General features: G+C 41.6%; 2 protein-coding genes across 8 annotated transcripts in view; one reads left to right on the forward strand and one right to left on the reverse strand.

Annotated features, from left to right (window-relative positions):
* The window catches only part of LOC109487790 (Down syndrome cell adhesion molecule-like protein 1 homolog), a 38,940-nt gene extending 31,286 nt beyond the window's left edge, over positions 1-7,654 (reverse strand). For all 7 annotated transcript variants that reach the window (XM_019791857.1, XM_019791853.1, XM_019791855.1 and 4 more), the window contains exon 1: positions 7,543-7,654. The gene's annotated coding sequence lies outside the window, so the exon portion shown is untranslated. The remainder of the gene's footprint in view (positions 1-7,542) is intronic.
* Positions 7,655-9,620: 1,966 nt separating this feature from the next.
* Positions 9,621-14,224, forward strand: LOC109487792 (tripartite motif-containing protein 3-like). Its single transcript, XM_019791860.1, has 2 exons — positions 9,621-9,699; positions 11,077-14,224. Exon 2 carries the CDS (start codon positions 11,077-11,079, stop codon positions 13,207-13,209), a length of 2,133 nt encoding a protein of 710 aa, XP_019647419.1. The 5' UTR covers positions 9,621-9,699; the 3' UTR covers positions 13,210-14,224.
* The last annotated feature ends 1,502 nt before the right edge of the window (positions 14,225-15,726 follow it).

Genomic DNA, 15,726 nt, shown 5'->3' on the forward strand with positions numbered 1-15,726 from the left:
TTAATGAGGAAATTCTATAAATCTGCTGTATTCCATATTAGGGCTATGAAACACTTTAGACATATGTAATTGAGAACAACAAGATCATTGGTAGATATTGATTATGTAAAATGAAGACCTAATTTGCATAATTAATGGCAAATTGATACAATTTTATGGTGGTAACTGCTGTGAATTTAATACTTGCCATACTTGGAAGTTCAATTAAGGCGAACATCACTAAACATAATTTATTCAAATCAGGACCTCATTTGCATAATTTATGAGGAATCGCTAGAATAGCCTTATTTCTTAAGATAACCCTGTCATTGGGCGGAGAATATGATCAAATTATATAATATATGCAAATGGGCTCTTATAATTTGCATATTGGCAGTTTAAAAATGTATAATTCGTCAGCTTGGATGGCAAACATGAGTTGGCAAAGGTATGTCAGAGGTCATACTAGTACTTGCATATAACCAACAATATCATACGTTGCCCATGTTAAATGGTAAGGATTTCACCAGTGTGTTGTATGTTACTAGGTAGGGGCTATGTGAATAATTTGTATAAAAATTTTGCTAATGAGCAGGATTGTAAATGTAAGCCATTTATGTGATCATCACTATGCATAAGCTTTACGAAAGCACTAAACATGTCATGGAGGTATGAGATTGTCGAACTCTAGTTTGTTTATGCTTTCTTGCTTTTTTTTCATAAGCACCGACTTGGCAATTTACTCCCAGGAATGTTCATCTATTCTTAAGGGTGTCAGAGCACACCGATGTTATCAGTTGTACAAGTACATTTACCAGGAAACCCATTGTTAGGACAATCCTGGGGGGCGTTACGGGGTGGTTCAAGCCCACAAAAGACTCCTTAGTCATCAAACTCAAACTAGTTAAAGTTTCAAAGTTTTCTAGGAAAAATGGGTGGTTCAAGCCCACAAAAGACTCCTTATCAAACTCAAACTAGTCAAAGTTTTCTAGGAAAAAGGAGCAAGAAGGGCACAAATCGTGAGGGACTATGCTGGGAGGATTGGTATTTGGGCTTGAAACACTTTTTTCCTGCGAACCTGCACTGGTGCAGGTTACATTGAAAATTACCCGACAAATTCTACCTGCACCACTCAGGTTTTGAGAAGTATGGATGATACGGAAGACTGTTCTGAAACCATTACCATTATTCACAGGTGGTAACAGTAAATGCAACAAATAAAAATCCACACCCACAGCTGTACATGTATGTATAAATACATTCATGGACAAGTGCAGGTTAGGTACAGGAGACATCAGAAATAGATACCTGCACATCTCTAATTCCACCTGCACTAAGGTACATGTATATATGCACCAAGCCCTGGATATATAACAATAACTCTCCAAAATCCAACCTAAGTCAGACCTCAACATTGAAAAATGGTGACTTTAGGTAAATATACTTAAGGCGGCTTTAGATACTGGTACTAGCACCAGCTTTTCACGTTCAGTCCCTGGCCACAATACAAGGGATTCCCTACACACAATGAACGTACAATAGATGACAATAATAACTAGTACTGTCAACGTTAACATCTCCTGGCTTAGAAAGAAAAGACAGCCGTTCCAAACCCTTACACTTCAGTTCAAAATTGTTAAATTAAAAGCTTTCCCTAGTAGTCAGTCCTTGGCAACAACAACAATAGTTGGAAGTACAAAATACAAATATGGTGCATAACACAAATTGCAATGTTATTACCGTCCAGTATCCTGGCTTAGCGAAAGAAAGGTCACCTGGGTAAGCAGAAAAGGGCAGGTACTTACCAGGTAGCTCTAGATCCAGGCTCCTTAGCTCAGAAATGTACGCTTATTTACTAGCAACTTCAAGATCTAGACCCTTGCTTTCAGAAAAGCAGACCCAAACAATACGATACAAATTACAATTCGATACAAACTGCAATACAAGCAGAGAAGAAGTAGAAGAAATACTACTGTGTATGTTGAATGGTGGCCACTCAAGATACTTGCAGCTCAGCATGCTGCATCAGACCCCTGCAAGAGACTTCCTATCCTTCATGAGGATAGACCAACACTGGGTTTTCTAATGATACTGTGTAGTGTAGCCTGGTACCCAATTACCATTGAGAGCTGCCCGGCATATTAATATAAAGCATTAAGAGAGTTACCATTTCCCAGTTCTGCACACTGGGAAATTTTGATGTGGTTAAAGCTTCAGTTAGTTGAATCAGAAAGGGCCGCTGGACTGTCAGAAAGAAACCCCTGGGGCCAGTAAAACAAGCTCTGAGCCAGCCATGGGAAATGGTAGTACCAGGCTAACAACTCTGGGGGTGTTCTAAGAAAACACCATTAGCTGCTGAGTGGGAAAAAGGAGAAACCTTGTCCAGATGACAAATGAAAACATTTTAACAGTTACCGTGGGGATCGTATCGCCATGGCAACTCCACTCTGGCACAACTCCAAGGCTACCACATGATGCCCATTCCTCACAAAATCAAGGAGGAGTTGTTCAAACATTGATTCTGTTATGCGTCAATGTCATTATTCATACCAATCCTAATCTCCAAGCAGATTATATGGTGGCAAGGCAGTATCCAATGGTATTATCCACAACCACATGATGCCCATGCATTACTCACAAAATCAAGGAGGAGTTGTTCAAACTTTGATTCTGTTGTGCGTCAATGTCATTATTCATACCAACCCTATCCTCAAAGTAGATCATATGGTGGCAACACAGTATTCATTGGCAGAGGAGTGTCCTTAAGCCATGGGTGGCCAATGAAATACTGTCAGCCTAATGAATACTACCTGGTCTTTTGTAGCCACTAAAAGATCATTCTGCTTGGAGATTAACCAATCTGGGGGGTCCACTGTTCATTGTGCTTGTCAAAACGAGCAAGGAAAATTTCCCCGGTACAATGAACCTGTAAATACTATAATATACTCATTACAGTGTCTGTCTTTTATGTCATGACTAGTGGGGGATTACAAATGTAGCTCTTCATTGAGCTAAAACTGGGTTGAGATCACTTCCTTCTTTTTCCTTTTTTTGCCACATGAAAAAAAAAGCACGTAGCTTCACAAACCTTCAAGTGTTCTTGTAAGTTCAGCCATACATGCACTTTAGTTTATGACTGCCATTAACTTGGAATCAAAGCTCTTATGGCCTACCATAATCTCCAAATGTGCAGGCAGTCAGAAAATCGTGACTGACCTTTTTGCAAAGTACTTGGAAGAAATCCAGCTGGATGTGTGACTTACTGGCAAGGCCAAAAAGTCACACAAATCCAACTTTGGTTATTTGTATATACGTGTACGTACCCTCGCTTACTAAAGCTGTCTATTATTGGAAAGGGGCCAGCGAGTTGTCTCGGCACGTGCGCAGTTAGCCTGATTAAATCACTTTTGCCGGCCGCCCAACATCCAGCCGGCCCCCCTATGGGGAGGGGCCAGTAAAGCCGTGGACGGCAGAGTTTGCATTATACAGACTAGTGCGCAGTATACACGTAGGATTTCACTTCCAAGAAGAGGATGCAATTGCAAGAAATTGCTCTGCAAGGAAAAGCAATGCATAAAAAGCCAGATTTCCATCCTGATTTATATGTGTGTACACGTGCCACATGGGTTTCCACTGATTTTCAAAGTGCACACGCCACATGTCCACTGTGGGGAACCTGTGGAAATCATTGGAAACGGACCAAATTTTGTGTCCTATGGTGGAAATTTGCGTGCATGTGGTGTGGAAATTTGCGTGCATGCATGGAAACTCCAGATGTGTGCCTTTTTCATGCAGTAAAAGTTGACAAAAAGTCTATTTTGGAACTAGGAGGGAGCTAGAATATGCTTCCAAGCAAATGTCTGCTTTTACAGTTGAGTGACAAATTTTCGGAAGTTCTGTTATAGTGTTGACGCATATTTCAAAGTCAAATCTTAATTTTATCAAAGACTTGTGAAGAGTCACATGGTTCTCCCCCAAAAGAAACACCCCTATGCTGAAAGACAATCACAGTGTATACGTGCCGTGGGTTGGGCTAAATAACAGCATTGGGTGTCCAAATGATACCAGGTAATCACTGCATAAGGGGTACTCTCCAAGCAGAGGTTTGGGTTTTGGGGGTATTTTTAGCGTGTTTTTAGGCTTTTTTATCGGGGTTTCTCTTTTGCACTGAATTTGTTTGGTGGAAAAAAAAATTCAGTGCAAAAGAGAAACCCCGATAAAAAAGCCTAAAAACACGCTAAAAATACCCCCAAAACCCAAACCTCTGCTTGGAGAGTACATAAGGGGTCCCCTAACAGCCTACAGAGAACTATGATGGATTTTGGTGATGGAATCCATTACCAAGAAGAATGGACTTGGACATTTCAGACTTCTGGGAACTTCTGAAGTATTTTCTGAGGGTTTTCAGGGTTGTAAATGCACTAACTAAATTAGCAACTGTGGAGGGCATTATGATGTCATCTGGACTGGGACAGGAAACGTACAAACTTCTCAGTAACTGTAAGCCACCCAAAATACTATAAGTACTCCAATACCCAGGAGTAATCATGCAAAATTCTCCACCCACATATTAATGCATTACAGTAAATGCAGACATATCTCTAAATAATGTTAGATACGAGTATCATTTGACCATCTGAAGATTATGGTTTCTGTATGGTTTCCCTGGATAGCAATCCCTACCAGCATGACAACAGCTTTAAAGTTTAAACTCCCCGATAACATGACAGTCCCGATAACCTTCATGCAGAGGTGTGGTTTGCTCGTTAATTAGAAACAACTGTTTCCTTTCCTGTAGTGGGGAATATAACAGTCATGGTTCTCTTCAGTGTATTTCTATGTAATTAGGCATGTGGTCTGCCGTTATGTCCGTGTTGATGCACGTTTCCTTTTTTCAATGTAGAAGTTTTCATATTTCAGTAAATGCATATTTCAGAAACACCCCTATTTTCATAATCCTGTGGAATCGGCCATTTGTTGTGTGGTAGGTGCTATGAGCAGATATTATGTGTTTTTTGTGAATTTGTTTGCTAGTAGATCTGTTGGGAATGGGATTATGACTTACAGTTTGCACCTACTACGATACCTTATCAAAGAAATAATAATTATGTAGTAAGTAAAAGATATTGTTATGAAAGATGACTTTGTTCATCTGTTTAGATTGTCCTGTTGTTGATCTTATACATGATAATACATCCTGTGTTTACACAAACTCAGCCCAGGGATTTATAATCCCCACCCCAGCAACCTTTGGGGTGGGCGGCCGCCACAAGTGTTCCAGGGCTAGCTAGCCTCCACCAGTAAATTGGTCAAGGGAGTCAGGCTGCGGGAAGGTAGTTTCCTCTAGTCCAACTATATTATGTGGCCAAACTCCCCTGGCAAATATTCTCCTACATAGAGCCAGTGTAGTTAGTCTGGTAGAGACTAGGATTTAGCCATTGTCACGATACCAGCTAACACTGTTTACATACACTATACATAAAATTATATATGTTCCCAATCTGCAAAATATGAAACTTCATGGAGAATTGTCACCTATGGACACTTGGTGCCTATTACTATATTACTTATTTTAGCACCGCCATTACAACAGCAGTTCAAACTTTCTTTGATTCAACCTGAGCAATGTTAGTAACTGAGGGGTGTATGTGATAAAATTTCCTCGGGGGCATCTTGGCCCTGGTCCCGTGGAGCTACACGGTCACTGTACACGTATGTAGACCCTGGCTACAGTCTCGCATCCCCCTCCACACCTCCTATACATGTATGTGTTGTCTGCATTTGAAATAAATAAAATGTATGTGTAATCTGACTATAGTAAAGTTTGCTGCAAAACGTTACGACTGCTGAACCAAATTGCTGTCTGAATATGCTAACTATGTTGTTATCCTTGCTCTATCTCTATTATTTTGCCAGACATTGCATCTAAATGCTAGGTTTCACTTGGTTCAGGTGTATGCTGCCTGTCTCACTTTTGTCCCTTGGTGACTTGAGTGTGTTATGGTATACATACCAAGCCTTTGTGTTTTCTCTATTTACAGCACTGGGAAAAGGACTTGTACAATTGTGTTTTCATATCCTCTCATTCCAGCAAGGTTGATACATATCTCTGCTTGGCCGAGTGCCGCCAAACTTGGCAGGAGAACAATGGTTAAGTCTGCCTGCCTGATTAAATCACTTTACGGTTTCCTGACTCAGACCATTCCACCCGCAGAAGTTGCAACAATGTTATATTGATACCTGTCAAAATGATTTCCGACTTAGACCCGGTTTACACAGGGCAAAATAAATGTGTCGGACGCGCGTGCCAAATCGCCTACGACACTTTCCCGCTTACATACAGGGACTGCGACTCCCGCTTCGCAACGCAGCTGTGGCGGTCTGCGTTGCGTTGCGTCGCGTCACATGTGGTGAACCCTGACCTGCCGCGACCTTTTCTAACATCTTCATCTAGGTTACCCCCAGACACCTGCAAGGGGTGCCGTTAAGGGGGGGGGAGAGGAGGTCAAGGCTAAGGCGGGCAGGCTCAACATTGGGAGCCATAACTACCGGGCCAGATAAGGAGTTCCACTGTGGGATGGTACGGGAAAAAAAGAAAATCTGTAGGTGTCGGTGTGTGAAGCGCTGTTATTGTTTTTCATGCGACAAATGATGATTTTCTTCCTCTCTCGCGCGTATTTGCAGTGCCGGGCATGGCGCAGAAGACGGCATGGGCGCCGTAGGGATTGGAACTATGATATAATCCAATGGGCAGCTTTCCTTGGAGCCTCCTTCTTTCTGAATGTTTTCATTTTACTGAAAATTCTGTCACAGTTGTATATAAATTATAAGTTATGATTATTAAGTTATAAATTTTATATGAAAAGAAGAAGAAGAACTGGCTTATGTTCAGCATACACCAAAAGCGGGATACTATAAATAAATACCACGGCTAGGTAACAAAGTAAATATTCAAATTATACAAACATTAGAGGCAACCCAGGCAAGGACAAAACTGAGACTGGAATGGGTGAAAATTTATAATAATTTATATAGGAAAAATTCATCATAATTTATACAGAAAAAATATGGACCAACGGGTGGGTGGGGGTCTCTACAGGCACCTACAACCACTGCACATATTTTACCACCCTATAAACATACTCAACGACTCTAGATGTACAAAAGAAAGTAAAGTTATACAAGTAAAAACACCTACAAATTGTAAATCATGTTACTGTGTTCGTCAGAACTTCGTAGATGCCCCCCCCCCACACACACACACATACACTGTACAACGCTAACACCATTTCTGGCGACATATTTCTACTGTCAATCGGATTATCCCTTTGGTTATGACTTCCTCTAGATACCGCGATGTTTTAAAGAACGACACCCGTGGGGTACCGTACGTAACACGCTAAAAATCCGGCATAAGCTCGCAGAGAAAGCATTTTTCCCAAGTGTTCACTTCCTCCTTATCCACGAGTCGACCTGAGATTGAGTCGTGACCGAGTCGTCCACACAACTAATCCATCAAAATCATACACGATTCACACATTGGTATGGAAATGAATAACTCACCCGTGTTTTCTCTGTTTGAACGGAGTCATATCTTCGGTTTTTCGCTGTTTTCTTTCCTTCCTGTTCAGTGGTTACTCTGGCTCCGACTTCTGAGAAATGATCCAGTCCCTGCTGCCAGGTAGATTACAATTTCTTTCTTCATAGGGGTGTTTGGTATGAGAATGAAAACTTGTTTACGGTTTTGTAGCATTTGAATCGCATTTCATTATATCTTTAAAATTAAAAATCTGTTGTTTACTCGTTTAAAGTTACGTAAATCTTTCTTAGTTGTTCTTGTGTGTATTTGAAGCTTTACAACTACTTCGCTTTCCCTAGTTTGTTAAAATGGACGACTCCATAACGGAGTTAGGCGGAGCTACCCATATATGGTCACGGTGTCATTGACGTCATTCCGCGGTGTGTTTACAGTATTCAATGGCCTGTTTTTCTGGTCCAAGCAGAGGTTTGGTAGCCTAGTGTCCAGCCTTGTTTGATAGCTTTAGTCCGCTCCCCACGGATCAAATCCACTCCCCGCCAACATTACATTGTTGGATCTTGGGGAGCGGACTAAAGCTAACAAGGCTGGGCACCAGACTAGAGGTTTGAGTTATGGCTTCAACCCTTGTAGGCTTTTTTTAGGCTTTGTAATGGACTTTCTTTTTTGCGCTTGTATCTTTCTTTATAGATACCACCGCAAAAAGGAAAGCCTGGTAAAAAAAAGCCTAAAAACGCCAAAAATAAGCCAAAAGGCAAAACCCAAACCTCTGCCTGGAGAGTATGTTTTGTTTACAACAACGTTTTTCAGTATCAAGGATCGTGCTTTTCTTTCGCGTCTATTTTCTGCGTTTTGGATGTCTAACTATCTAACAAAACGCCACAAACAAGAAAACATAAGCCCACAATGATAACTTGCACACCTGCTTTCAACCAGTGTTACTTTGGAACTTGACCACGGGTCTGACCACGGGTTCATAAAGGAGGGTCTGCATGGGGGTACTGGCAACGGTTAACGGTAAATTCAGGACGGTCGGTAACGCTTACACACACCAAGGAGCTTTCATCGATGAAAGCTCCTTGCACATCACATACACACACCATTTGAACAAGTTCATAGCCACCCTACCTTGCACTAGGAATATCAATAACGTTCGCCCTTGCATTTTTACCAAGGGGGCTATCTGACACGAAGCCTTCGCATTCCGGGTTTAGCCTATATAATAGGCGTAAACGAAGAGTTATTCATTAACGCTTAACGCTGAATTTAGGATGACAAATAACGTTCTACGTAGAATTTGTAGGACTACCAAGAATTAAAACGATCAATAACGCTTATGATGAATATACTGATAACGCTTAACGCAGGCCGGCAACGGTTAACGGTGAATCAAAATCGTTGAAAAAGGTCATGCAGGCAATTGTACAGTAATGAGTAGATTTATAACATTACATATATTTCATTATTACTTTTATAGTTTTATAGTTATATGGTTTATATAGTTATGTACTTATAGATAAATAAATAAATAACGCAAGGAACCTCTTAAATGTAAAATCTCCAAGCAGAAGTAACGTCTGATCTCGACTTGTTTCAAACGTATTTTTGTTGTATTTTTTCCATTGTTTATAAACACGCATATGCAAATAAAAATTATCTTCTCCCTCTAAAACTAGCCTCCTTCGCAGTCTTGTTAGGCGTCGGCGTTATTTTTTCTCTGAGCGACGCGAGTAATATGCGGCCGCGAGGGACGATTTGCTGCCGAGGGAGTTGTTGCCACGGAGAGAAGGTTTCTTGCGAAAAAATAACGCCGACTCCCAACAAGACTGCGAAGGAGGCTACTCTAAAACCGTGAAGAGGGCAAAGCGGTGATAGAGGTGATAGTTGCAGCAAAATAGTACTAGTTTGTTTAAAAAATGAGGATCTGTCTCCATAGCGTTAAGAATTTTTCATATATATGTAGTGCTTTCTCAAGTTCCTGGTGTTCTCGATCGAAGAAGCCTGCGCCGGTCAGGAAACGTTACGATACTAGTATTCCATCCCAACATCTGCTTGGAGATCACACTCCAGTATACGTCATGCTCTGGTCATGCGCAATAGGCCACTAACTTTCGCGGGCTTTTTTGTTGACAGCTCGGGAGTCGTCTGCAGCCTGAGGGAAGACGAAGTTCTCGTGATTCGAGGTGATTTTATCTACCATTTTCCTTCAATTTTGAGAATTCATGCCTCTTTCCGGACGTACAATGATGTTGGGAAAGTCTATCTTGGTCAGAAAGTCAGACAAATTTTTGGAGTAATTGTTAAATTTCAATTTTTTTGTGTGAATGGAAGCCGTTGGCACATGTGGGCCGGCTAGCGTCTGTGGCTCTCATGAATTTATAAGGATGTGCAAAGTTCTCTTTAACTTTACAGAATGAAACATGTGAGAGAGTTGATAAAAGTAGATAATTGGTAAAAATATCCCCGTTTCTTGACCGTTGTGTGAACCATTTTTTGCGGGAACCTTGTTTTTTTCCCTGAGTAAGACTGAAAACATCTGTGCACACAAAATTTATGTATCTCATCTCAGGGTGGTGGCCCTAATTTTCAAGCAGATGTTGGGGGAGGGTAGCCTGGGTGACATCCTTAGCCTGGTTACCAGACCTATTTTAGCTCCTGAGTCTATATCCTCTCCGCAAATGTGGAAATACTGGAGCTAAAATAGGTCTGGTAACGTAACTAGGCTATGACATCCTCCATAGAAACAAAGGAGGATGGCACCCAGGCTTTGGGTGGGCATTCCGACATCTGATTGGGCACCAAGAGTCCATGTCTAGCAGGAAAAGAGATGTTGAATAGAGACAACAACAACAACACCTGATTTCAAGATAAATATACTGTCAGAACTTTTCAGTACAGCCATGTCTGTCATAATCATCCCTCTTCCATGTCTGATTTCAAATTCTGAGATCAGCGATACATTTCGTCAGGGAGGGATAATTTGTTGTAACGTTTTGTGGTTTATACTTGGTATGTGTTTATGTATACTGTTCTGGTCTCTTTACACCTTGTACCTACAGTGACCAAATGCCTGTCTGCTAGTACGGATATGCAATACAAAGGCCTGGCTAGGCGACTTCAGTTTGCACCTTCCTGTTAGGTGCCACATGGTCTGGCAATCAAGATCAAAGAACCAAACACAAATACTAGTAATTAGCTTATAATATAAAGACAGGGGCAAAGTAAAGAGTTGAGTTGGAAGTGATTTCAGTCCTATGAGAAGTGTGTTGAGTAACACCAGAGTTCACTTCAATTTGTACTATTGGAGAGTCTACATTAACTGCTGAACAAGTCTGTAACCCTAAAAGTACACAATGCAGATTGACAACATAATACTGCGTCTGTTGCTACTACTAGACTCAACCAAAGTTATTTGAAATTACTATTACTAACTTGATTCTTAGCACAAGTGTTAAGAAACCACAAGACTGAAACATTGATTGTGGAATGTTATACAGGCATTAAAGAGATTCATATCATCACGAAAATTGTGAAGTTTGACAAAAGTTTCTTCTTTCTAGATGGCTGCAGCAAACTTGTTAGAGGAGTTTGACAATAAGCTCCTTACTTGCTCCATCTGCAAGGGAGTCTATGACAACCCTCGTACCCTGCCCTGTCATCACACCTTCTGTGCCAACTGTCTGGAGCTGTGGAGGAAGGGACAGAGACGGTTCACTTGCCCTACCTGTCGTCAGCAGGTGAAGCTACGGGGACCTGATGTCAGCAGTTTTCCCTCCAGTTTCTACATCAACAACTTGCTGGACTTCAGGGCCGTACATAACTCCAGTATTAAGAGACCCCGTGCCTCCTGTGGAATGTGCGAGTCGTATGCCAGTATAGAGGGGACATGTGGGGACTGCAAACTTCTCTTATGTGGAAACTGTCTTACCGGACATGGAAACTGTCCAGCCCTGAAGGACCATTACATTATTGCTTGGAATGAGCTGAATGACCCCAGCAGCATGTTAAGGGTCAACCAGACCCAGTACTGCCCTCAACACACAGACCAACGCAGGACCTTTTACTGCCAACCCTGCGCCAAACTGATGTGCCAAGACTGCGTCACTGCTGACCACCAGCCAGGACCGAACCACGATCCACAGGAGGTTGGTTTGGTGGCACAGAAGTACGTTGATGAACTACAGACCTTAGTTGGGAAGAGCCAGGATTCAGCTGATGCATTGAAGAAGACTAAAGCAGTTGTTGGCAACGAGCTCACAATCATCTCGACAAACTGTCAAATCGTAAAAAAAGAAATCCAGGAACATTTTTCAGAGCTCAGAGCCAAGCTAGATAAGGAAGAGCAGGAAGTTACAGAGAAACTTGTCAAGATGGAAGAGACACAGAAGGAGCCTCTCGTGAAGGAAGAGAAAGAGTTGGAAGAGAGGTTACAATCAACTGAAGAAGACCGTAAATTCTGTACAGATTTTCTCTCTAGAGGTAACGATGTAGAAATCATCACACTCCGGAAGCAGCTAGGAGACAGGCTAGATGCTCTTTCTTCAAGTCAGATTCAGCATCAAAGTCTGAAAAATCACATATCATTTCTTCCTACAGTCAATATTAACTGTGAGCTGTCCCTGACTTGCAAGCCCCTAGTTATCACTGATCCCCCAGTAGCAAGTCTCCCAACTACAATCATCTTTATACCCAATGAAGGTCAAGCTTTGGAAACCAACCCACTTATCACTGTCACCTCCCCTCAGGGGCAGCATGCTCAGTTGGATGCCTCTAGAACGAATGAGGGGGCTTTTCAAGCAGTCTGGAGGCCGAAAACAGTGGGGAAGCATGAGGTGGGGGTGACAATGGGAGGAGGGGGGAGACTGTGTCCCACTCTGAGTGTACATGTGGGTAGTAATGACCCTGTACTGAACTTTGGACAGGAACGGTTTTATATGCCATTAGATATAGCTGTCAGTGGGAACAGGCTCTATGTGGCTGATGAGTTAGTCAGAAATATTCAGGTGTTTGATCTGAGTGGTAACTTCTGTCACTCTTTTGGGACGCCATCAGCGCCTTGGTCACTTTCAGTTCATACTGACGGCACCATAGTAGTGAACACCGTAACAGATGTTGTGAAATATTCCCAATCAGGGGAAGAGCTGCACAAATTTTCCACAAGGGAATACTGCACACATCCCGGAGGCCTGGCAGTACTGAAGGATGGGAGGATTGTTGTAACAGATAGTGGCAAACATTGTATTTTCCTATTTGAAGCCAATGGAACCCTGGTAAAACAGTTAGGAGGGAAGGGGAGTGCAGAGGGGGAGTTTGATACGCCAGCCTCTGTCTGTGTTGACAGAAATGACAACATCATTGTGTCAGATATGAAAAACTTTCGGGTTCAGGTGTTTGACAAGGATCTAAACTTCCAATACCAATTTGGTCAGGAGGGTCAGGAACCTCAGGACATGTGTAGACCTATGAGGGTTTCAGCTGACAGCAAAGGAAACATAGTTCTGGTAAACTTTAATCATTGTGATAGACAGGGGATTCAAGTGTACCGCTCAGATGGCACCTGGGTGGCTACCTTCAGTAGTGATATTACATATCACATACGTCGAGAATCTTGTGGGGTGGCTGTGACAGAGGACGGACATGTCTTTGTAGCCAATTCTCAGCCCCTTTGTATCAAGAAGTACAGATACTTGTGATCGGAACTGCATCCATTCAATTGTGCACACCTAGAAGCTTGCATGTTGCTTCCTCTAACATTTTTGGAATTTTTTAGAAGTTTAGATTGATAGCCCTACCTTTATACATGTACCTTGGTTTATCATACATACCATTTGTGTAGGGAATATTAACTTGCTCACTGTTGACATCCCTATGTAGTACATAAGAAACTTTTGTGACTTATGTTAATTTTCTTTATGTATTATAGGCATATTTATTAGTATTTTTTACCCACTTACTAACTTCCTTGCAATGTGCTAGCCTTTTTACTACTTATTACTTAGGGTCTGCTCTTCAAGCTGAAGTACAGTGTAGAATATCAGTTATTCTTAGGAAGAGACTACAGTATACACTTATTTTATTTCTATTAAAACCTCACCATTGCAGATAAAGTGTGTCCCAATGTGTTAGCCCAGCACAGGTTTTACAACAGGCATACGTGCATTTTTTTTCTGTGCTGAAATGTTGGACCAAACTACATTTGTTCATGTTTACCTTTTTTACTACATACCTGTATTATGTATGCATAATGAGTGAGATTTGGGAAGTCAGATTTTGAAAGTAAGGTTTGGTGTGCGGAAAGCACTCAGTTTTGAGACTGGGGAACTTGCCTGCACAAAACTGAATCTCGTAAGCTTTCATGTCTTTTTTTAGTCCAGGATGTAGCAGTTGGAACTGCAAATCAATGCATTTGGTGGAAACAGTCTCTTGTTTCACAATACATTATACAGCATACCAGGTAGATCTTCTCAGGAATTAATTATATATAATTTACAATCCGTTTACTTGTGTGTTATGTGTGTATTTTTGTTGTATTTAAGTCCAACAACACAAGCTAACCCGGGTGTGTACTGAAATGCCCCCTAGAGACAAGGGAAGGTACCACAGCCTGTGGCTGCAAGGGTATGAATTTAGAAAGCAACTGACAAACGTGATTGAGGAAGGATTTTGTTTGCTGACAGCTAAGCCATACTTGATGACACGACAATTTCATTTGAAACTGCATAGTTAGATGTTCAGAAAGACGGTTCAGTCAAAAAACCATCCCAGCATCTGCTTGGAAATCGATCATGAAACAAGTGCTTTTGAAAAAAAATTGAACTTTTTTTTTGGCAAAATTGTGCTCATTTTTCCAAGGTTTGAATGCTTTGTTCAAAGCCTGGAAAAAATGGGTTAACCTCCAGACAGATGTCGGGATGCTGTTTATGACAGAAATGGGAAGCTAGGAAACGTAACGAATTTGCCCCTAACATCTGCTTAGCACTTGCAGATTACTATTGTTAACGTTACAGAACAAAGTTCTAGTTACGGTAATAGCAGCTTCTTTTTGTTTTCTTTTTATTACAACTGCCATGCAGTAGATTACAGGGCTGTCTGAAAACCGAGGCCAACGTTTAGCAGAACATGGCCGGTAAACACCCTCAGCCGGGCCCGTTAGTACGTGGGATGGTTATCAGGCAAGCCTAACGGTAAGACGGCCTCATTTAGAGCAATTGGAGCCGCATAAAGGCGAGACAGTCGTCCCAGAGGGAGCGACGTCGTTACGTCATGACGTCATTACGGCGTTATCTATGTCAGTTGCCTGAGAGGAGAGATTGCAGATTGTGTGGGGGTGGTTCGTGGGGGTGAATGGTGGTAACAGCACATTGTAGGGCCGTGCATTGATGTTGCAGAGGGTGGATAACATTAAAACAATAGGAGTGAAGATGACGAATTTGATTACTTTTTCCTTCCATCACATTTTCATTTGGTTTGGAACACGATATTTACTCAAGATACAAATGATTTTTCTTTTCGTTTTTGTCAGTTACTTATTATATCCTTGATAGTTTCACGACTAAAATGAAATATATACTCGAATACTTGTATAATAATTTCGCGCCCAATGGTAGACGGTTCTTCATGTGAGCAACAATGTGTTATTCAATAAGAAGTGAAAAGGTAGAAGGATAATTGGTTCAAAATATAAGAAATGGGTTGTGGCGTTATTGATGATAATGGACATGTTGGAAAATAAATCATGTAAAATATAATAATACTGAGTATTCACGCTCCTTCAGCTTTGGTCCGTCTCCTCCCCCTGTAGGCTGGAATATCAGGCACTGGGAAGCTGCCGAACAAGTCCGGTTACGAGGCTACATTCATTGAAATTCCCCAAATGTACAGTAAGGAGCACACAGACCCTTTCATATAACATTGACGTGTACTCTCCTCTTTATTGGTCCATTTTCGCACAGTAATATGCCTCCAGCGCACGTAGTGCTAAGCCATTATGTTTGTAATAAAACGCAGTTTCCATACATCACAGAGTGCCTCACAGCCTGGGCTGTCAGCCGACATCGCAGCTGATAGATCAGGGTCTATACAGGGCTGCACTGATGACCCTTTGGAAATGCTATGTCATAAATACAAGGGTGAAATATACACAGGCCATACAGATAATTTTTTTATTACAGGCTTCTCAACCTCGAGATGCTGACTCCAAGGAAATTGAT

Source organism: Branchiostoma belcheri, unplaced genomic scaffold, assembly GCF_001625305.1.
Source record: "Branchiostoma belcheri isolate BF01 breed outbred unplaced genomic scaffold, Haploidv18h27 scaffold9, whole genome shotgun sequence".
Lineage (NCBI taxonomy): Eukaryota > Metazoa > Chordata > Leptocardii > Amphioxiformes > Branchiostomatidae > Branchiostoma > Branchiostoma belcheri.